Source organism: Macaca nemestrina, chromosome 18 (assembly GCF_043159975.1).
Source record: "Macaca nemestrina isolate mMacNem1 chromosome 18, mMacNem.hap1, whole genome shotgun sequence".
NCBI classification, from domain to species: Eukaryota; Metazoa; Chordata; class Mammalia; order Primates; family Cercopithecidae; genus Macaca; species Macaca nemestrina.
The window spans coordinates 73,221,393-73,244,714 of NC_092142.1; the positions used below are offsets into that span (position 1 = coordinate 73,221,393).

General features: G+C 48.1%; 1 protein-coding gene across 4 annotated transcripts in view; it reads right to left on the reverse strand.

Moving 5' to 3' along the window:
- LOC105491286 (pyruvate dehydrogenase phosphatase regulatory subunit) overlaps nt 1-20,237 on the reverse strand; it is a 46,063-nt gene extending 25,826 nt beyond the window's left edge. The window contains exons 1-9 of one of the 4 annotated variants that reach the window (XM_011757522.3): nt 20,082-20,232; nt 19,606-19,716; nt 11,547-11,805; nt 5,040-5,173; nt 3,564-3,645; nt 3,307-3,470; nt 1,887-2,008; nt 1,009-1,126; nt 121-270 (exon numbers count right to left, since the gene is read on the reverse strand). In XM_011757522.3, the coding sequence (XP_011755824.2) occupies nt 121-270; nt 1,009-1,126; nt 1,887-2,008; nt 3,307-3,470; nt 3,564-3,645; nt 5,040-5,173; nt 11,547-11,770 (994 nt within the window). In that variant the 5' untranslated portion in view covers nt 11,771-11,805; nt 19,606-19,716; nt 20,082-20,232. Of the gene's footprint in view, nt 1-120; nt 271-1,008; nt 1,127-1,886; nt 2,009-3,306; nt 3,471-3,563; nt 3,646-5,039; nt 5,174-11,546; nt 11,806-19,605; nt 19,717-20,081 lie in introns of those variants that run through there. The other 3 variants (XM_011757521.3, XM_071084936.1, XM_024795894.2) reach the window with 3 other exon arrangements.
- Between the last annotated feature and the right edge of the window lie 3,085 nt (nt 20,238-23,322).

A 23,322-nucleotide genomic window follows, 5' to 3' on the forward strand; every position in this document is an offset into this window, starting at 1 on the left:
CTGTTGTACCCCATGGTGTTGTTATAATCATTAAACAAGCAACTATTCTTGAAAATACTTTGATAAATATAACACCTTAGACAAATATAAGGCAGTACTGTTATAATGTAGTTCACATACCAAAGTGATCCCAGTCTTCCTGTAGATTCTGAATCTCCAGCTGGTTCTTGCCCTCAGTGAAAATTGGTTTCGGGTTCTTCTCAAAGCCCCCAGACAAGATGCCACCCTGCCAGTTCCGAATATAAATTCTTCCATCAGCATCCACAATAGCTGAGGAGGAGAAATGACATGGAGTGGGGAGTGGAAGAAAAAACAAGGGCTTAGAGGCAAGTTAGCTTTCTAAATAGACAGAAAAACCAAACAAAAACACCCATCCCATTAATGGCTTTATTAATGAAAGAACATTCAATGAACACAGGCATTCATTAGCTTTAAAATACCTTTTGAGGTCATGGGGGAAGATCCTCCCATTTAGACTTTCAGTGGAGACTGTTTCTCTGATTATCCCTTTCCTAGAAGCTTTGACTAGACCCCACAAGCAAACCACGTAACTCCCATTGTGCCAAGCGAAAGTTTAACAGAAAGGGGGATTGCAGAGCCCATTCTAGGCATGAAGACCATCAAAAGGATGTGAGAACCCTCTCCTACAGTGCTTGGAACCACTAACTCACCTAAGTCTATCGTTTACCTATGACGTTTCTACAATCTATAGCATTCAAGTCAAAAAGTCAACATGACAGTCCAAATATTCTCAATGACCTCTGTTTAGGACTAAAATTAGCTTGCAAAATGAAAACAAAAACAAAAAAATGTATTAATGGAAATTTTGGCCATCCTTTCATAAAGAGTTAATAAAGAAAAGTCAGAATTGGGTCCACCTCCCTGTAACATGCTCTAGAAATGAAAGACTCTTTCAGACACAGTCTGTCCTTAGCAGAAAGTTTTCCTTTTCAAAGGACAGGATACTGGCAAAGAAACAAGATTTTTTTAAAAAGTGCAAGTCCTCACTTGGTGTGCTGCTCTGCAGAGGGGTCTCCAAGGGGCGAGTCAGGAGGTAGAAGTGTTCGCAGGCATGTAGCGGGATACTAACCGGCTCCTCGTTGGACAGACCCAGCTCGTATGCCCACTACAAATGGACAGGTTTTGTAGGTGGGAAGAGGAACAGAAATACAAATGAGCAAGTTCAGCCTCTTGAGATTAATTCCAAGTGGCTTATGTGTGCTCTTGCTACAGTGTCAAGTGTGGGAAGTTAGCCTGCTTTAGTTCAATTATTTGGATCGGGAGCAATACTACATTTTTTCAGCCGTAGAAATTACTTTGAGATCAAAGGAAGAGATATTTACCAGCTAGTCAAAGGAGCTCATGGGAACCAAAGGAGGTCCTTTCGATAAAATGCCTGGGTTCAACTACAAACCCCAAAGAGCAATCACTAAATGAACTTCACATGGCGAAAGTATTTCTTAGTTCACTTCAGGATCATAGCATGGAAGGCAAGAGCCAATCTGCTCTGAAAGAAGCAGTGTCCTGGAAATTAGTGTCCACATTCCTGACACAATAAAATAGCCTAATAAGTTATTTGCTAGGTTGTAGAATGAAATGTAACACCAAGACCCAGCGCCAAGGATTCACGTCAATGCCTGACCATTTGCTGGCCTTCCTGACCAGGATAGCACCCGTCAGCCCAGTATGGAGGAAGGACAAGGTCACACATGCTTCTATTTCGGACTAAGTATAGGTTTCTGATTTAGAATACCCTACAAGAAACAGTGTAGTTACTGATATCTGTATAATCAATCACAATACTAATCTTACTTCTCTACACCAAAAAAATCTTGGAGACAAACATTAAATAAGAAAAGCAGAGCCCAGTGTTGGTGCTGACCTACCTGGCCGGCACAGTTGACAAAATACTGGCATTCAATCTGTCCTTTATCTGTCTCCACTCCAGTAACTTGACCTTTTTTGACCATTACATGAAGAACAGATGTCCGGTCATAGATCTGAACACCTGTTCCAAGGTAAAGAAAGAGTTGGTACTTCATCTGACGTACCAGAATGTAGACATCTGCAGAAGGTTCTCCACCCAAAAGAAACACTGACAAAGTCAAGTCAATGCTTTATTACTTTATTTTGTTTTTGAGACGGAATCTTGCTCTGTTGTTACGGGTGGAATGTAGTGGTGCAATCTTGGCTTGCTCTCTGCCTCCTGGATTCAAGCGATTCTCCTGCCTCAGCCTCTCAAGTAGCTGGGAATACAGGCGTGCACCACCATGCCCGGCTAATTTTTGTATTTTTAATAGAGATGGGGTTTTACCATGTTGGTCAGGCTGGTCTTGAACTCCTGGCCTCAGGTGATCCACCTGCCTTGGCCTCCCAAAGTGCTGGGATTACAGGCATGAGACACCACACCCGGCTCAATGCTTTAATTAAAAAAAAAAACCCTGGAATCATATCCTGAGACTATGTAAATGGGCCTTGCTCAAGATTGAAAATAGCAAGTCAGTTTAAAAACAGACTTTGGAACGCAATAATTAAATTCCAGGAATCACAGACTATGGAGCAGAGAGGAGAGGATGTAAAAAAGGCGCCTTAAGTGGTAATCTGCCCATATCATTGATATGATACCCTGGACACTAGTAAGTTTTTCTCTCATTCAGTGCAACACGGGCTCATGATTTCAGGTGTGGATTAAACTTCCAAGGTGTGTTTTCACCTTGAACTTCTCAAGTCCTGTAGGGGAAAAATATTACCTTAAGTCCAAAAGGTATTAATCAGCCGGGCCCAGTGGCTCATGCCTGTAATCCCAGAACTTAGGGAGGCCGAGGTGGGTGGATCATCTGAGGTCAGGAGTTCAAGACTAGCCTGGCCAACATGGCGAAACCCCGTCTCTACTAAAAATACACAAAATAATTAGCCGGGTGTAGTGCCGCACACCTTAGTCCCACCTACTCGGGAGGCTGAAGCAGGAGGATCACATGAACCCAGGAGGTGAAGGCTGCAGTGAGCCAAGATTGTGTCATTGCACTCCAGCCTGGGAGAAAAGAGAGAAGCTCTGTCTCCAAAAAAGGGGCATTAATTAGCACTAAAAGCAGTTCTTTGGAACTTAAAAAATGGGGCCCTGAGGGAAAACACTTATTAACAGATAAACAAAATTATAAGACACAGTGTTCAAAAAATGGAAGCTGAGTACCCCAAAGAGGATAATCTTTCCAAACTTGAGTTGGTGTAACTGCCTACTGTGAGACACTTCCTTAGGTAACATCTTCCCTGCTAACCCATCTTAAGAAAATGCAAAAACCTGCTCACCATTTTGGGAGGCTGCACTTGCCAGGGCAAGAGCCACGTCAGCAGAGGACACCACTGCATCCTCGGGAACATGCATGGCCCCCACCAGGTCGTGCACGTTGAGGAGATGGTGAAGTTCGGCCACTTTCTTGGGGGAGATGATCTCAGAAGGGATACCTATGACACTGCCACAGAACACAAGGGACAATGACATTCACAGGCTCTTTGGCAGAGGCCAGTGTGGTAAAGTCAGGCCACGCTTCTAGACTCTTACGTACTTCAGCCTTGAGTTAATGCGCTTCAGGGAGATAAGTCGGTCCTGAGTTTGGGCCAGAAAGATTGAGCCTGTCCTTGTGTAACCTGTAAGAAAAATGAGCCCAAATGAGACAGATCAGACCAAATGTAGGATAGGAGAGTAGAAAATGCACTAGATTATAGCTTAGAAGACCTGTGATGAATCCTGGGACTGCCACTCCATATCCTTGGGCAGGTAAATCAGCTTCTCTGAGCTTCTTCAGAAAATTTTAAGAACTTCAGATGCGCTAAGGCTCCATGCCCTAACCAAACATTCTCAGCTAACAGTTTTGTGAGGTTGTGAGGATCAAATGAGATTCTAGGCCAGGTGCAGTGGCTCACGCTTGTAATCCCAGCACTTTGGGAGGTTGAGGGGGGCGGATCACCTGAGGTCAGTAGTTTGAGACCAGCCTGGCCAGCATGGTGAAACCCTGTCCCTACTAAAAATATAAAAATTAGCTGGGTGTGGTGGTGCATGCCTGTAATCCCAGCTACTGGGGAGGCTGAGGCAGGAGACTTGTTTGAACCCAGCAGGTGGAGGTTGCAGTGAGTCAGAATTGCACCACTGCATTCTAGCCTGGGCGACACAGCAAGATTCTATCTTTAAAAAAAAAAAAAAAAAGAAGATTTTGGGCAGGGATTCGACCTTGAACCCATCCCTATTCTTCCTTCCTTTTAGGAAATTCACCCTTTCTCCTCCTAGTCTTGGGGGGGTGTAACCCTTGGCAAAGGCCACTCACAAGAACATCAGCTACCAAGGGTCAGATTCTCCCTTCTCCTTCCCCAGTATAGCCAAACAGTGGGCACGTGACCTAAGCTTATCCAATCAGACCCTCCTGAAATAGTCAGTCTTGAGCACATAGGTGAATGGCTAGAGGTCACCATCTCAAGGGCAGCATCGTCCAGACCAGGCTGCTCCTGTTCCGGCTGAGGGACTGCCTGCGGTGCAGTCCCCACATCCTGGCTTCCAGATTGCCTTCAGCTGGCAGCCTCCTACCAACTCCACAGGCCCCAAGCTCCTCCCAACAAGCTCTAAGTTGGCCAGAGTCAATTCCTGTTGTTTGTAATCAACACACCTGATATAGAACCATAATTACACTTAGGCGAATGACAATCCTCCTAAAATGCAATGACTCTTAATTCTCATGAAGAAAAAGTTGAAGCAATTTGGTATCTTATTTTCAAAAGAAGTACAGTCAGGATAATTTACATATTTTCTTAATTTATTAGTAGAGACGAGGTTTCACCGTCTTAGCCAGGATAGTCTCGATCTCCTGACCTCGTGATCCGCCCACCTCGGCCTCCCAAAGTGCTGGGATTACAGGTGTAAGCCACCACGCCTGGCCAACCCAAGTCTTAATTACCAAAGCAGCAGGCAAACCTGGCAGAGGACAAGATACAGAACTGAATATAACAGTCTCAGGGACAGGCAAAACAGTAAACGGAAAACACTTGCTTACCTGTTTGGATCCCTGTTTCTTGCTCTAACTGATGGTAGAGTTTGTTTGAGTAGTCTGCCATCTTCTGCTCAATGGTCAAGTGCCTGGCAGTGCTCAGGATGCCAGCACAGAACCTTGTAGAGCCAGCAGCCAGCCTGCAGGATGGATGCAAAATGCTATTAGGTACATTGACGTATCTGTGAATACAAGGTCAAGGTTTTCATTATAGTACTGTTTCTAATACCAAAAGATGGAAACAAGGTGGACACAGTGGCTCACACTTACAATCCCAGCACTTTGGGAGGCCAAAGTAGGAGGACTGAGGACTGCTTGAGGACAGGGGTTTAAGATCAGCCTGGTCAACAAAGGGAGACCCCATCTCTACCACCAACAACAAAATTAGCCAGGCATGGTAGCACATGCCTGCAGTCCCAGCTACTTGGAAGGCTAAGGCCAGAGGAGCCCTTGAGTTCAGAAGGTAGAGGCTGCAGTGAGGTATGATCATACCACTGCACTCCAGCTTGGGCAACAAGGTGAGAAAAATGTTCACTGACATGGGACAGATTTAAAATTTTGGATAGTTTAGGCCAGGCACAGTGGCTCATGCCTGTAATCCCAGCAATTTGAGGGGCTGAGGTAGGAGGATCACTTGAGGACAGGAGTTGAAGACTGGCCTGGGCAACATAACCAGACCGTGTCTCTACCAAAAAAATAAAAAATAAATAAAAATAAAGGCCAGGTGCGGTGGCTCACGCCTGTAATTCCAGCACTTTGGGATGCCGAGGTGGGTGGATCACAAGGTCAGGAGATTGAGATCATCTTGGCTAACATGGTAAAACCCTGTCTCTACAAAAAATACAAAAAATTAGCTGGGCATGGTGGCGGGCGTCTATAGTCCCAGCTACTCGGAAGGCTGAGGCAGGAGAATGGCGTGAACCCGGGAGGTGGAGCTTGCAGTGAGTCAAGACTGTGCCACTGCGCTCCAGCCTGGGCGACAGAGCGAGACTCCGCCTCAAAAAAAATGAATAAATAAAAGTTAAAAAAAAATAATAAATAAAAGTTAGCCAGGCTACCTGGGAGGCTGTGGCAGGAAGATCCTTTGATCCCAAAAGTTTGCACCTGCATTGAGCTAGGATTGTGCCACTGCACTTCGGACTAAGCAATAGAGCAAGACTCCATCTCTAAAATAAAATAAAATTTTGGAATTCATCTGTACAACAGAATACTATGCAGCTACAAAAAAAAAAGGTCTTTATGTACCAACATGGAACAATCATAATGAAAAAGCAAGGCGAAGAACAGTGTGTAAGGTATGCTCCCACTTATATAAAAAAGGGAAAAAATATAATAAATGAATACTCATACACACACACACAAACCTACCAACACATAATTGCTTATAGAAGTAGAGAATGTAACTAGAACTTAACTTCCCTCCAGAGAGGAAAGCTTTTTGTTAGAAGTGAAGATTGAGGGCTGGGTGCAGTGGCTCACGCCTGTAATCCCAGCACTTTGGGAGGCCGAGACAGGCAGATCACTTGAGGTCAGGAGCTCGAGACCAGCCTGGCCAACATGGCGACACCCCATCTCTACTAAAAATACAAAAATTAGCCGGGCATGGTGGCGGACACCTGTAATCCCAGCTATTCAGAAGGCTGAGGCAGGAGGATCGCCTGAACCCAGGAGGCGGAGGTTTCAGTAAGCTGAGGCTGCACCACTGCGCTACAGCCTGGGTGACAGAGCAAGATTCCGTCTCAAAAAAAAAAAAAAAAAAGAAGATTGAAAAGGAGTCTTTTTCCTGTACACTCTTTCACATATTTTCTTTCTTTTTATTTTTATTTTTTGAGATGCTTTGGCGTTTTGTTATTGTCACCCAGGCTGGAGTGCAGTGGCACAATCTTGGCTTACTGCAACCTCTGCCTCCTGGGTTCAAGCTATTCTCCTGCCTCAGCCTCCCGAGTAGCTGGGATTACAGGTACCCGCCATCATGCCCAGCTAATTTTTTTGTTGTTGTTGTTTTAAGAGATGGAGTTTCGCTCTTGTCGCCCAGCCTGGAGTGCAATGGCATGATCTCGGCTCACCACAACCTCCACCTCCCAGGTTCAAGCGATTCTCCTGCCTCAGTCCCCCAAGTAGCTAGGATTACAGGCGTGCACCACCATACCTGGCTAAATGTGTATTTTTAGTAGAGATGGGGTTTTGCCATGTTGGCCAGGCTGGTTTCGAATTCCTGACCTCAGATGATCCACCTGCCTCAGCCTCCCAAAGTGCTGGGATTATAGGCATGAGCCACCGCACCCAGCCTCTTTTACATATTTTCAATTTTGAATCATATAAATACATTGCCTACTCAAAAGTACATAAACTTTACATTGAAAAAAAGTTCTCTAATTTGTGGTAGCTCCCAAAGACCCAGTTTTGCAAGGGACCCATATGTCAAGAAAGCAGGTGGGGGTTCTAAGGTCATTTTCCCCAAATTATTTATCACTCAGTAAATAAACTACCAACTGTGTCAGCATGCCTGTCACTGGAGTTTACTGTATTTACTCTAATAATGATATTTTCCCCGTAAGATTGTCAGCTCCCTGAAGAGATGTTTCTATCATCTTTGTAACAGTGTGGAGCTCCACCCCAGGTGGGCGTTCCATTATCTGGCTGGTGGTCAGCACCTATAGCTCTGGTGATGTCTCTGCTGGGAGAGCACTCCTCGAGCAGCTCTGACAGTGGCTCTTGCCCTTAGGGGTACATTAGAGTTCCCCAGGAAGCTTTTAAAAATACTGATACCTGGCTCACCCTTAGAGATTCTGGTTTGTTCTGGGGAGAGGTCTGGGCATTGGTAATTGTTAAAAGCTCCCCAGCTGATTCTACTGTGCAGACAGATTTAAGAATCATTGATCTATGAGAATAGTGAAGACGGAGAAGAGGAACAATTACAGATAAAGGGGAGTATAAAACCATTTCACAAGTCACTGATAAGGCATAATAATAATTATTACTTTTTGAGACAGTCTCACTCTGTTGCCCAGGCTGGAGGGCAGTGGCACAAACTTGGCTCACTGCAGTCTCCGCTTTCCAGGTTCAAGCAATTCTCCTGCCTCAGACTCCTGAGTAGCTGGGATTACAGGCGCAAGCCACCATGCCCAGCTAATTTTTGCATTTTTAGTAGAGACAGGGTTTTGTCATGTTGGGCAGCCTGGTCTTGAACTCCTGACCTCAGGTGACCCACCCACCTTGGCCTCCCAAAGTCCTGGGATAATAGGCATGAGCCACTGCACTTGGCTGAGGCATAATTTTTTTTTTTTTGAGACCGAGTCTTGCTCTGTTGCCCAGGCTGGGGTGCAATGGCGTGATCTTGGCTCACTGCATCCTCCACCTCCTGGGTTCAAGCAATTCTCCTGCCTCAGCCTCCCAAGCAGCTGGGATTACAGGTGCACACAACCACTCTCAATTAATTTCTGTATTTTTAGTAGAGACAGCATTTCACCATGATGGCCAAGCTGGTATCGAACTCCCGACCTCAGGTGATCCACTCGCCTTGGCCTCCCAAAAATGAAACCCCCTAGAGACTTCCACTTACAAACATTTACACTGAAATTAGTTTATCATTTTTTGTGGAAATACCTGATAATTAAATTTGAAAGGATTTCAAAAAATAGGAGATAGACTTTGACATCAAGGAAGCATTATGAGCCCAGGTGTGGTGGCCCACACCTGTAACCCCAGTACTTTGGGAGGTTGAGGTGGATGGATTACTTGAGCCCAGGAGTTTGAAGCCAGCCTGAACAACATGGTGAAATCACATCTCTACCAAAAATACAAAAAATTAGCCGGGCGTGGTAGCGCATGCCTGTGGTCCCAGCTACTCACAAGGCTACGGTGGGAGGATCACTTGAGCCCAGGAGGCAGAGGTTGTAGTGAGCCAAGATTGAACCACAGCACTCCAGCCTGAGTGACAGCGTGAGATCCTGTCTCAAAAACATTAACAAAAACAAAACCCACTTTTGCTCTTAAAAGTATCCACTGCAGGCCAGGTGCAGTGGCTCATGCCTATAATCCTAGCATTTGGGAGGCCAAGGCAAGTGGATCAGCTGAGGTCAGGAGTTCAAGACCTGCCTGGCCAACATGGTGAAACCCCATCTCTACTAAAAATACAAAAATTAGCCAGGTGTGGTGGCATGCACCTATAGTCCCAGCTACTTGGGAGCCTGGGGCAGGACAATCACTGGAAACCCGGGAGGTAGAGGTTGCAGTGAGCCAAGATCATGTCACTGTACTCCAGTCTGGGTGACAGAGCAAGACTCTTCTCAAAAAAAAAAAAAAGAGTATCCACTGCATAAAATAGAAATCCATGAGTCTAAACTAATTGTGTGTGTGTGTGTGTGTGTGTGTGTGTGTATACAGATATATAACTGAGTAAATAAATGGGGGAGAAGGAAATCTCTTCCTGACAGCAATATGCCAACTATAATAAATGTAGAAGGATGATCAAAAAATCACCATTTGTCAATCATCATGGTGGTAGCTGACTCAGGCAACAGCTGTCAATGGATGCTAAGCCCGGTAGGTGGAGGTCTGATACGAACTGATATGAACAGGATATTGGCATAATCTCAGAATCCATCTCTCCTGATAGGGCACTGGCCCGTTATAAAGGGAGAAAACAGGGTCTCTGTGCTAGAGATGCTTGGAGGACACCAACATAACTGGGTGACCAGGGTTATCACCACCAGAAGTGAGACAGGACAGCTATACATCTTCTGATGTGGTGCACTGCTGAGAGTCCAGCCTAATTTCTGTGGTCTTACTGCCAAAAATGTATGACCTGGTTGTGAGGATGGATACACAACTCTGTGAACAGAATTTGGCACTTAACAAGGATGAGTGGCATGGTATGCAAATTGTATCTCAATACAGCGCGTTTACAAAAGTCTCTAACCTGAGTCTGATCATAAGACAACAGCCTAGGCTAGGTGTGGTGGCTCACACTTGTAATCCCAGTACTCTGAGAGGTCAAGATGGGTGGATCACCTGAGGTCAGGAGTTCGAGACCAGCCTGGCTAACACAGTGAAATCCTGTTTCTACTAAAAAAATAGAAATTAGCCAGGCGTGGTGGTGGGCGCCTATAATCTCAGTTACTCGGGAGGCTGAGGCAGGAGAATCGCTTGAACCCAGGAGACAGAGGTTGCAGTGAGCGGAAATTGCACCACTGCACTCCAGCCTGGGTGACATAGTGAGAGTCTGGCTCAAAAAAAAAAAAAAAAAAAAAGAAAAAGAAAAAGAAAAAGAAAACAGCCTAGGCAACACAGGGAGATCCCACCTCTACCGAAAAATACAAAAATCAACCAGACATGGTGGTGCATGTCAACAGTAGGTTAGGAGGCTATGACAGAAGAATTGCTTGAATCCACAAGGTCAAGGCTACAGACAGCTGTGATAGTGTGACTGCACTCCAGCTTGGGTGACACAGCAAGACCCCTTCTTAAAAAAAAAAAAAAAAAAAGGAAGAAAAAAGAAAACATTAGCTAAACACAGGTTGAGAATTATCAGAGTGGAAGGCCTGTATTTTTTTTTTTTTTTTTTGAGACATAGTCTCGCTCTGTCACCCAGGCTAGAGTGCAGTGGCATGATCTCTGCTCACTGCCACCTCCACCTCACGGATTCAAGCGATTCTCCTGCCGCAGCCTGCCGAGTGGCTGGGATTACAGTTGTACACCACCATGCCCAGCTAATTTTTGTATTTTTAGTAGAGATAGGGTTTCACCATGTTGGTCAGGCTGGTTTCGAACAGGTGATCTGCCCACCTCAGCCTCCCAGAGTGGTGGGATTACAGGCGTGAGCCACCACGCCCGGCCAATACTGTTGTATGAATCTAACATTACTTGTGTAGTGGTATAATATTAATGATGGATTATAAGAATCCATTCTGTAATCTCTGTAACTATTACAAATTAATATAAAGGGATTTAGCTTACAAGCCAATAGAGCAGAAAATACTTGACCTAAAAGAAGGCAAGCACAGAGAAACTAAGCCTATAGAGCATATTTCTTTTGGGGAATGTGAACAATGTTAAGAACTAGCAATTAAGCGAACACAAGCAGTTGTCTACTTTGCTTAAATGCAATCCACATTATTTACAAACACAAATTTCTGTCAAAGTCTAAAATGCTGCTGGGTACAGTGGGTCACACCTGTAGTCCCAGCACTTTGGGAGGCCAAGGTGGGAGGACTGCTTGAGGCCAGCAATTCAAGCTCAGCCTGGGTAAGAAAGCGAGATCCTGTCACCAAAACACCAAAAAAGAAAAAAAAAAAAAAAGAAAGGAAAAGGAAATTTGTCAACTCTCTAAAAATCAGAGAACATGAGCATTACTAATCATCATTCAAGAAAACTCAGGAGATTCCACCTTGCTGCTTCTCACGCTACTTGGCAACATTTAGATTCGCTACTGGTGGGGAAGTATCTCTGAAAGGAGAGGGAATCTTAGATTAGAGCAGCACAGCCATGAGCCAAATGCAGTCTGATCCTTACCTGCCCTGCTCCAAAAGGACAATATCCTTCCACCCCATTTTGGAGAGGTGATAGGCCACAGATGTGCCCATGATTCCACCTCCACAGATGACCACCTGTGCCTGGGTGGGCAGGGCCATGGAACGTGCCTCCGCAGCTGACGCGCTGTTTCTTGCAGAGGACCAGTTCTGCCATCCTGGGCTGGCTCTTTGTCTTCCAACAATTGACAGCAACCGGTAGAACATCACGTCTCTCACCAACTAGATCTCAGGAATTTAAACTAGACAGAGAAACCAAACATATTTCATGCCATTCAACTCAGTGCATGGGATTAATGAGAAAGGGATTTGACAAAGAACAAATCATTCAGCAAATATTTGAGGGCAGCCACGCGTGGTGGCTCACGCCTGTAATCCCAGCACTCTGGGAGGCCAAGGTGGGCGGATCACGAGGTCAGGAGATCCAGACCATCCCGGCTAACACGGTAAAGCCCTGTCTCTACTAAAAATACAAAATTAGCCGGGTGTGGTGGCAGGCGCCTGTAGTTCCAGCTACTCAGGAGGCTGAGGCAGGAGAATGGCGTGAACCCGGGAGGTGGAGCTTACAGTGAGCCGAGACTGTTCTGCTGCACTTCAGCCTGGGCCACAGAGCAAGACTCTGTCTCAAAAAAAAAAAAAAAATTTGAGGGCATACTGAGTTTCAGACATTCTGCTAGCAGTGGACAAGAATGGGGAAGTCTATCTTTATGAAATTTACATTTGAGAGTTTGCGTGTGTGAATGAGGAGAGCACCAATCAATATACAAATAAATATACAAATAAAACAAGTAAACAAAGCTAACGTGATAGAGTAACTAGGGGCATATTTAAAATAGGATGGTCAGAAATAGCCTCCAAGGAAGTGACACTTGGAAACAGACCTGAAGGATAAGGAACGAACTACACATTTGGCAGACACTGAGACGAGCATGTGCAAAAGCCCTGAGGTAAGACAGACCAAGAACAAAAAGGAGGCCTGCACGCACACAACATGGGGAGTGTGGGGAGACGAGCTAAGACAACGCTGCAGAGGCAGGCGGAAGCCAGTGACACACAGCCTTGGGTGCCATCAGCAGGAGTTGGAATTTTATTCAAAGTACAAAGGAAAATCACTAACGCAGGGAAATCCCTAGCAGGGGAAAGAAATGATCTGGGATGTTTTTCTTTTCTTTGCTTTTTTTTTTTTTTTTTTTTTTTTTTTTGAGACGGAGTCTCGCTTTGTCGCCCAGGCTGGAGTGCAGTGGCCGGATCTCAGCTCACTGCAAGCTCCGCCTCCCGGGTTTACGCCATTCTCCTGCCTCAGCCTCCCGAGTAGCTGGGACTACAGGCGCCCACCACCTCGCCCAGCTAGTTTTTTGTATTTTTAGTAGAGACGGGGTTTCACCATATTAGCCAGGATGGTCTCGATCTCCTGACCTCGTGATCCGCCCGTCTCGGCCTCCCAAAGTGCTGGGATTACAGGCTTGAGCCACCGCGCCCGGCCTCTTTTCTTTGCTTTTTTTGGCGCGGGGGGCGGGGGGCTGTTTTTCAAAGGTAGGTCTGGCTCCACTGTGGAGAGCGCATGGTAGAATTAAGAAGAACAGAGTCGACTTCCTGGGCTCAAGTGATCCTCCCACCTTGGTCTCCCAAAAGTGTTGAGATTACAGGCGTGAACCACCGCCGTTGGCCAAAGCAGGGTTTTAATAAACTTAATCTATCAGCAAAACAGATGACTGTTCAACTTTCAAGAAACTGAAGAAAGACCTACTGGTTGTCCATGCAGTCATGTGTACAGGAGGATGAGGACTTTGAGATGAGAGGCGGTAGACAAGGGGGCCTCAGGGCAGCTCACTGCTAGTCACCTCCTTACCGCCTCCACTGCCAGCCACAGGACCCACAGACACTCCACAGTCAGCCCAAATTGTCCAAGGCCAAGGTATCTATGTCCATCCATCACAGAGGACTCTCACAATTGCAACCAATGCAAGCACAGACTGTGTCCAGGCTGATATCCTATCCAACTGGAGAAAAATTGTCTTGGCCAGCTTGTGAATGCCACCATGCCTCTCACCCCAGTCCCTATTAAGCACCATCTCAAGACAGAAGCTTCTCTACCCAGCTAGTCTTTCCATAATCTCATCTCCATGTGACCACTGTACTTCCCATGACCCAAGCTCTCTTCACTTTCCTTCCCTTCAAGCCCCTCTACTGCACCGTCTAGAATACCTTCCCCAAAGGCAAGCACCTACCCCTTGGCTGACATTCTCTCTACCCTGTCCCAATGGCAACACAGCTCTCCTGGGCAACTGCCGCTGCTTAATGGCCAGCCCCATCCCACTGACCTCAATGTCAACCTCCCGGCTTCTGACCCGTGACCACTTGGTTATACTTGAAAACTGTCCTGCTCCTTGGTGGCTTAGGCTAGCACATGTTAAGCCACAGGCAGACCTCTGTCTGTATTCAGGTTCAGAGCCCAGCTGCTCTTCTCTCAACTTTCAACTTCACCTCCTTTCTTCCCTCATTCTAAGCAGATAACCTGTCTCACCTCATTCCCTGAAACCCTTCCTATAGACCCACTTGCATCTGCAACCATCTCTTCCTTCTTTTACCCACCGGAAAGTTAATCTCCCCCAAGTGCCCTGGATCCCACTTCCTCCTCTCTTCTCTCGACCCTAGCTCCATCAACTGCTCTGTCTCTTTCATCTACCTGCAACGTTTCCCTCCCTTTTTGCTCCTTTTCCTCAGCATTTTTTTTTTTTTTTTTTGAGACAGAGTCTCGCTCTGTCGCCCAGTTGGGAGTGCAGTGGTGTGATCTCGCCTCACTGCAACCTCCACGTTCCAGGTTCAAGCAATTCTCCTGCCTTAGCCTCCTGAGCGGCTGGGACTACAGGCGCATGCCACCACGCCCAGCTAATTTTTGTATTTTTAGTAGAGACGGGGTTTCACCATGTTGATCAGGCTGGTCTTGAACTCATGACCTCAGGTGATCCACCCACCTCCACCTCCCAAAGTGCTGGGATTACAAGCGTGAGCCACCACGCCCAGCCTTAATGACTTTCTGATGCCCTCAGGAAAAAGGCAAAACTCTTTTCATATCAAGTGCAAGATCCTTCACAGTCTGGTTCTTATCTGTGGTCTCACTTCTCCTCTCCCCACACTCTGACCAAGCCAGACTGAACAACCTGTAATTCCCCAAACATATCAGGTGAGGCGTGAATGTTCTATTCAGCTCCAGGTTCTGTGCATGCTGATCCCTCCTGGCATGGTTCCTGCCACCCCTTCCACAAATACAGGTCACAAATACATCTCCTCAGGTCACAGCCTCTTTGACATCTTTTTTTTTTTTTTTTTGAGATGGAGTCTCGCTCTGTCACCCAGGCTGGAGTGCAGAGGTGTGATCTCAGCTCACTGCAAGCTCTGCCTCCTGGGTTCAAGTAATTCTCCTGCCTCAGCTTCCCAAGTAGCTGGGACTATAGGTGCCCACCACCACGCCCGGCTATTTTTTTCTATTTTTTAGTAGAGGTGGGGTTTCACCGTGTTAGCCAGGATGGTCTTGCTCTCCTGACCTTGTGATCTGCCTGCCTCGGCCTCCCAAAGTGCTGGGATTACAGGCATCAGCCACCACGTCCAGACCCCTCTTTGACATCTTATCTGATACTCACCCCCTCCTTCTCCAAAACTTGGTTAGATGGCTCTTCTATGTTCTCCTATAGCACACTGCACTTCTCCCAGCACAGAACTTACCACATTGCACAATGGTCTGTTTGCCAATCAGAGAAGCAACACGCCAGCACAGCAGGGAATCCAGGCTTTGGGGGCAGACAGGTCTGGGTTTGAAAATATCCCCACCTCTCACTAGCTGTATGACTTTCAGCAAGTTACCAGATCTCTATGCTTTGAGCTCCTCATCTGTAATATGGGCTAGTAACACCTACCTCACGTGGTTACTGCAAAGACTAAATCAGACAAGGCAGGAAGAACATGGTACAAGCACCTAAGAAGCACTCAGTAAATAGTGGTTATTTTTTATTATTTTTTGAGACGAGGTCTGTCACCCACGCTGGAGTACAGCGGCATGATCATGGCTCACTGCAGTCTCAACCACCCAGACTCAAGCAATCCTCCCACCTCAGCCTCCAGAATAGCTGGGACCACAGGTGTGCACCATCACGCTCAGCAGCTAATTTTAAAATTATGAATATTTGTAGAGGAGAGGTCTTACTTTTTTTTTTTTTTTTTTTTTTTTTTTGAGACGGAGTCTCGCTCTGTTGCCCAGGCTGGAGTGCTGTGGCCGGATCTCAGCTCACTGCAAGCTCTGCCTCCCGGGTTCACGCCATTCTCCTGCCTCAGCCTCCCGAGTAGCTGGGACTACAGGCGCCCGCCACCTCACCCGGCTAGTTTTTTGTATTTTTTAGTAGAGACGGGGTTTCACCGTGTTAGCCAGGATGGTCTCGATCTCCTGACCTCGTGATCCACCCGTCTCGGCTTCCCAAAGTGCTGGGATTACAGGCGTGAGCCACCGCGCCCGGCCTGAAGAGAGGTCTTACTATGTTGCACAGGATGGTCTTGAGCTCCTGACCTCAAGTGATCTGCCCGCCTTGGTCTCCCAAAGCGGGATTTACAGGTTGGAATTACAGGCTGAGCCACCACACCCGGCCTATTATTTCCTTATTATAGTGAAACTAAGAGCAGAAACCTTATAAATTGCTCAATTTTCCTAGCATTCAGCATAGGTATCTAGGAAATACATGTTGATGCATGAATGAGAACAGAGAACAAAGAAGATGGGGGAAAAATCAAGGGTAGGTCCCTAGATTTGAGGAGATATCTAAATACCCGAGAAAATTATTTTTATTTTTATTTATTGTGAGACAGAGTCTCAACTCTGTCACCCAGGCTGAAGTACAGTGGTGTGATCTTGGCTCACTGCAACCTCTGCCTCCCAGGTTCAAGTGTTTCTCCTGCCTCAGGTTCCTGAGTAACTGGGATTACAGGTGCATGCCACTGTGCCCAACTAATTTTTTGTATTTTTAGTAGAGATGGAGTTTCGCCATGTTGGCCAGGCTGGTCTCGAACTCCTGACCTCAGGTGATCCACCCACCTTGGCCACCCAAAGTGCTGGGATTACAGGTGTGAGCCACTATGACTGGCCAAGAATTATTTTTAAAGCTAATATTTTTATAAGTAGTTACAATGCACCAGATACTACCTATGTATATAACTAACTTAATCCTCACAACCTTATGAGGTAGATATTAGCATTTCTACTCTACACTTGTACAGGTAAGTGAAAGTGACTAACCCAAGGTCCTACCAAATTGTTGAGCAGCAGAACCCTGTCAATTTGGCACTAGTGGCCTGCTATTTAATCATGACTCCATGCTACCTTTCAAATGAAAGCACATGGTAAGGAAAGGACAGCTGTGAGGACTGAACTATTAGGCACATCCCCCTAACAGGAAAAAGGGAACTGCAAAGGTGGCAGAACAAACACAGTTAACAGATGAGTTTCAAGGTGGAATTTAAAAAAACTTCAGGCTGGGCACGGTGTCTCACACCTGTAATCCCAGCACTTTGGGAGGCCGAGGCGGGTGAATCATTTGAGGTTGGAAGTTGGAGACCAGCCTGGCAAACATGGTGAAACCCCGTCTCTACCAAAAATACAAAAAAATAGCTGGGTGTGGTGGCGGGTGCCCGTGGTCCCAGGTACTCATGGTGCGGCCACCATTGCATCTTGGGCCAGACTATCCAGTTCCCTTTTGTTGGATTCAATACTGTCTCACCACATAAGCCAATCTCGTGTTTTATTAATTTTTAAAATATTTTTGTTTTGTGGAGATAGGCTCACTATGTTGCCCAGGCTGGTCCTGAACTCCTGAGGTAGGAGGATCGCCTGAGCCTGGGAGACAGAGGTTGCAGTGAGCCGAGATTATGCTACTGCACTCATGCCTGGGTGACAGAGTGAGACTCTGTCTTAAAACAAAAAAAGGCCAGGCGCAGTGGCTCACGCCTGTAATCCCACCACTTTGGGAGGCCAAGGCAGGTGGATCACTTGAGGTCAGGAGTTCGAGACCAGCCTGATCAGCATGGTGAAAAACCATGTCTAACTAAAAACACAAAAATTAGCCGAGTGTCGTGGCTTGCACCTGTAGTCCCAGCTACTCAGGAGGCTGAGACAGAAGCATTGCTTCAACCAGGGATGTGGAGGCTGCAGTGGGCACAGTCGCACCACTGCACTCCAGCCTGGGCAACACAGTGAGACTTCTCAATAAAAGCCCAGGGAGCTTGGCGCCAAAAAAGGGATTTCTGACCTTGTGTTCATTATGACCTTCAAAAGAGTGAAGTGGTGAGGGCATGAGGGCAGAGGAAAAGGGCTTAAGACAAGGAAGAAAAAGAAGGCACCAGAGTCTAGCACTTTTGCTGTCAAACCTAAGCCTATAGGGTTGGCGAAAAACCAAAGCAAAGCTTGATAGCAAAGGAGGTAAAGCCACGGGAGAAGAAACTGAAGACGTCGGCCGGGCGCGGTGGCTCAAGCCTGTAATCCCAGCACTTTGGGAGGCCGAGACGGGCGGATCACGAGGTCAGGCGATCGAGACCATTCTGGCTAACCCGGTGAAACCCCGTCTCTACTAAAAAATACAAAAAACTAGCCGGGTGAGGTGGCGGGCGCCTGTAGTCCCAGCTACTGGGGAGGCTGAGGCAGGAGAATGGCGTAAACCCGGGAGGCAGAGCTTGCAGTGAGCTGAGATCCGGCCACAGCACTCCAGCCTGGGCGACAGAGCGAGACTCTATCTCAAAAAAAAAAAAAAAAAGAGAAACTGAAGACGTCAAAGACAGAAATGAAGCACATCATCTGGTTTAAAACAAATCATAGGCCGGGCGCGGTGGCTCAAGCCTGTAATCCCAGCACTTTGGGAGGCCGAGACGGGCGGATCACGAGGTCAGGAGATCGAGACCATCCTGGCTAACACGGTGAAACACCGTCTCTACTAAAAAATACAAAAAACTAGTGGAGCGAGGTGGCGGGCGCCTGTAGTCCCAGCTACTCGGGAGGCTGAGGCAGGAGAATCGCGTAAACCCGGGAGGCGGAACTTGCAGTGAGCCGAGATCCCGCCACTGCACTCCAGACCGGGCTACAGAGCGAGACTCCGTCTCAAAAAAAAAAAAAAAAAAAAAAAAAGAAAAAAAAATCATATATTTTTTAAGGTTCTGGAAAATGACCGTATAATATTCTCTGCTAAAAAGAATAACTTCTGCTAAACAACCGTAAGACTGCGGCTGGCTCTACTGAGATCTGCTTATTCCAACAAGACCAAGGTGCTAGTTCTAACTTCGAGGTGTCCCTCTGTATGGCTTCGGCGTTGCACACACTGGACCGCCGGTCACAAGGAAGACTGGATGAGCATGGGTGGGTTCACACAACATTTTCCACACTTGCCTCAGCAAAAGAACCACCTGGGACACTTGTTTAAAAACGACAGATTCCCAGGGTCCACCTCTGCAGAGTCTGATCCTGCCACTCCAGGGAGCTGTATTTTTCAACAAGTACACCAGGTGATCACGCGAGTTTAAGAAATGAACACGAGTTGGCCGGGCGCGGTGGCTCATGTTTGTAATCCCAGCACTTTGGGAGGCTGAGGCGGGCGAATCACGAGGTCAGGAGTTCGAGACCAGCCTGGCCAACATAGTGAAACCCCGTCTCTACTAAAAATACAAACATTAGCCGGACGAGGTGGCGCGCACCTGTAATTCCAGCTACTTGGGAGGCTGAGGCAGGAGAATTGCTTGAATCCAGGAGGCGGAGGTTGCAGTGAGCCGAGATCGCGCCACTGCACTCCAGCCTGGGCGAAAGAGACTCCGTCTCAGAAAAAAATAAAAAAGAAATTAACACAAGTCCCTGTCACTGGAAAAACATACCCGTCGGGCTGGCTCCTCCTCCACCACCAGCCCCCAACCCCGTACATCATGTTTATATGCATGCAAGACACTGGCTTGGAGATTGTTTCAAATCCGAGGTATCACACATCGGCCCCCAAAGGTCAAACATTAAGAAGGAAGCTCACTGCCCTGGTCCAGGCTTTTCTAGGTGACTTCTTCCTCAGGACTCTGCAGCAGTCTTACTAATTATAAAGCACAAGCGGACCGCACGTCTCAACGCGGGAAAACAGTTCCACCTGCAGGGATGCGACCGGGCTAGGCGAGCTGGAGTTGGCTCTGCGCCGCAGGGGTGTGCAAGCCCGAGAGGGGGGAGCCCGAGGTCACCCCGCCCGCCCTGGCATCGGGGCTGAGGTGCAGGCGCCTGGAGGAGCGGTGCGCAGGCCCAGAGGTAGCCGAGGACACGAGCGGACAACATTCCTTGGACCAAGTACTGGCGCCTGGACGCGCCTTCGCGAGGCCAGGCGGAAGCGACTGGAAGCGGGGGCTTGCGGAAACCACCCCCGGGCGAAACCAAAGGAGAAAGAGGGGAACCCAGGGGTCCCGGGGCGCTCACGCCCGCGCGGAAGGGGAGGCCAGAGTGGCCCCGCAGCTATCTCCTTACCTCACGGGCCCCCACGGGCTCCGCGCTCACCTACAACCCGGCGGGAGCAATGCGGCTGCCACAACGGCTGCCGGGGGTCGCCGCGGGCCGGAAAGCGGGGTTCGGGGATGGAAAGGGGGCGGGGCGAAGAGAGCAAAAAGTTCCGGGGAAGCCGAGACCGCGACCTTCCGCGCTTTACGGCCCCTGGGCAAGGGTACGGCTGGCGCGTGACCTCAGCCGCGCACGAGCACGCCGTGACGCCCTCGCGGAGCCCCGCCCCTGCCACGTGAGCTTGTTTGGGTCTCTGGAGGCACCGCCCCCAGGGCCTCTTTGCCAGCCTCAGAGGCGAGCTATGGAAACTTTGACTCTTAGGGCCGTTTTGGAACCCGGGCCTTGGACCGGCGGGGTTTCTGCACGTGGAACCGGAACGTCTGAGATGATCGCAGATCCTGTAGAGGGTGGGGAGCGCGGGAGTTCTTTCTTCCCTCGAGGCCTGTGCCAGGGCTTACTCCAAATCCAGTGGGTCCCCAGTCCTAAGCCACAAGCAGTCTCGGAGAAAAACGCTTCTCACCCCCGTGGGAGCGCGGCTCTTGGAAGTGGCTCCGGGCTTTCTTGGGCGAGGCTCTCACAGAGCAGATCGGAAATCCATTCTGCTGTCCCGCCCCACTTCGGAGGACGGACTAACGGACCTCAGTTCCCGGCCCTATCTTACTCCTCGCAGCTTCTCAGCTTGGCTCAGCTCAGAGAGCTGTCAGCCCTGACTTAGAGAACAATCTTTTTTTTTGAGACAGAGTCTCAGTCTGTCGCCCAGGCTGGAGTGCAGTGGTGCGATCTTGGCTCACTGCAACCTCCACCTCCCGGGTTCAACTGATTCTCCTGCCTCAGCCTCCTGAGTAGCTGGGATGCACCACCACGCCCGGCTAATTTTTGTATGTTTAGTAGAGACTGGGTTTCACCATATTGGTCAGGCTGGTCTCGAACTCCTAACCTTGTGATCTGCCCGCCTCAGCTTCTCAAAGTGTTGGGATTACAAGCGTGACCCACCGCACCCAGCCTGAGAACAATCTCTTATTGATTTTCCTGCTTTTCATGTCCTCCTGTCCTCCCTCTGCAGTTGTCTTTGTAAAATATGGGAGGTCACTTTACTCACTGCCTTGAAACCTTTGAGGGACTCCCCTTTGTCATGAGACAAAGCTCCAAGTCCTTAGCCTGGCCAGCCAGGGTCTCCAGGGTGTGCCAGGCTGCACTGCCCCAGGGCTCGGGCCCATGCTGCGTGTGATGCGGGGCCTGCAGCTGGGTGCATGCTCCCCGTCCACAGCTGGATCTCACCTCGAATCCTGCTCTCCAGTCACACTGAGAGGTTTCCCACTCCCATCTTTTGCTTACTAAAATGCCTCCTGGCAGCCGTCCCCTGTGCTTGTGGAAAGTCACAAGGATTGAGGATCACATGAACCCCCACTCCCCCAAGTGGTCCTGACAGAGCCCTCCTGTCTTTCAAAAGCCCAGCCCAAGACCACCAACATACTGCAGCGGAGCCTTTCTTTCCAAGAGAATGGCCCCTTCTGGGGTCCCCACACGCCTGTTTCTGATATGTCTTTATTTGGTTCTCTGCCCTGCTGGTTCTATAAATCCCTCTGAGGACTCGAAACTCCAACACCTCACATTGTGCCTGGTGTTTAACAGATGATTAAATGAATGGGGAAAAGTGGAGAGCAAAATCTTTAAAATGTGCTTTAAAATTTAAAGATTTTGGGCCAGGCACTGTGGCTCACACCTGTAATCCCAACCCTTTGGGAGGCCGAGGCCGGTGGATCACCTGAGGTCAGGAGTTCGAGACCAGCCTGGCCTACATGACAAAACCCCTTCTCTACTAAAAATGCAAAAGTTAGCCAGGTGTGGTGGTACATGCCTGCAGGCCCAGCTACTGGGGACGTTAAAGCAGGAGAACCGCTTAAGCCCAGGAGGCAGAGATTGCAGTAAGCCAAGATCGCGCCACTGCACTCCAGCCTGGGCGACAGAGTTAGACTCCGTCTCAAAAAAAAAAAAAAAAAAAAAAAGGAAGAATTTTTAATGTTTTGAAATGTTTAGGCCAGGTGTGGTGGCTCACACCTGTAAACCCAGCACATTGGGATGCCAAGGTGGGTAGATCATCTGAGGTCAGAAGTTCAAGACCAGCCTGGCCAATATGGTGAAACTCCGTCTCTACTAAAAATACAAAAATCAGTCGGGCATGGTGGCCTGTGCCTGTAATCTCAGCTGCTCAGGAGGCTGAGGCCGGAGAATCGCTTGAACCTGGGAGGCGGAGGTTGCAGTGAGCCAAGATCGCGCTACTGCACTCCAGCCTGGGCAACAGAGTGAGACTCCATCCCAAAAATAAACATAAAAATAAAAAATTTAAAGATTGTCCATCCTGGCTAACACGGTGAAACCCCGTCTCTACTAAAAAATACAAAAAACTAGCCAGGCGTGGTGGCGGGCGCCTGTAGTCCCAGCTACTTGGGAGGCTGAGGCAGGAGAAAGGCTGAACCCGGGAGGCGGAGCTTGCAGTGAGCTGAGATCCGGCCACTGCACTCCAGCCTGGGCGACAGAGCAAGGCTCCGTCTCAAAAAAAAAAAAAAAAATTTAAATGATTGTTTGCCAACTTTACAATAGGACGATGTAGTTGCTCACCTATCAGATACGATTCCTTTACTGCCTTGGTCCACATTCCCCGGCCAGTAGGTGGCGCTGTAGCGCATGATTTGAGCGTCCTGGGTTCACACAGGCTCTCGTGCGGAGAGACCCATTAGCAACCGAGTAAGGCTACGCAAGTCTCCCTCCCAAGGCTGATCACCTAGCGTGGCCTCAGTGGCACAGGGGGACAGAGACTGAGGCTCCTTTGGTGCAGCCTCGAGAACAGCGACGTGCCTTTTTCCTCCATTCTCTCTTCTTGGTGTATGACCTTGGGAGGTTACCTTTCCTAGGCCTATTAGGTCCTCCTGAGAAACAGAACCAATAGGAGATGTAATATGTGGGTGTAATTAGTAGATGTAATTAGTCTCTCTCTATATACAGAGACTAATCTTAAGGAATTGACTCACATGATTGTGGAGACCGGCAAGTCTGAAATTTGCAGGGCAGGCTGGAAACTCAGGGAAGAATTGATGTTGCTGTCCGTCTTGAGTTGAAGGCAGTCTGGAAGCCAAAATCCTTCTTCCTGGAGGAACTTTAGTCTTTTCTCTTAAGGTCTTCAACTGATTGGGTAAGGCCCACCCATATTATG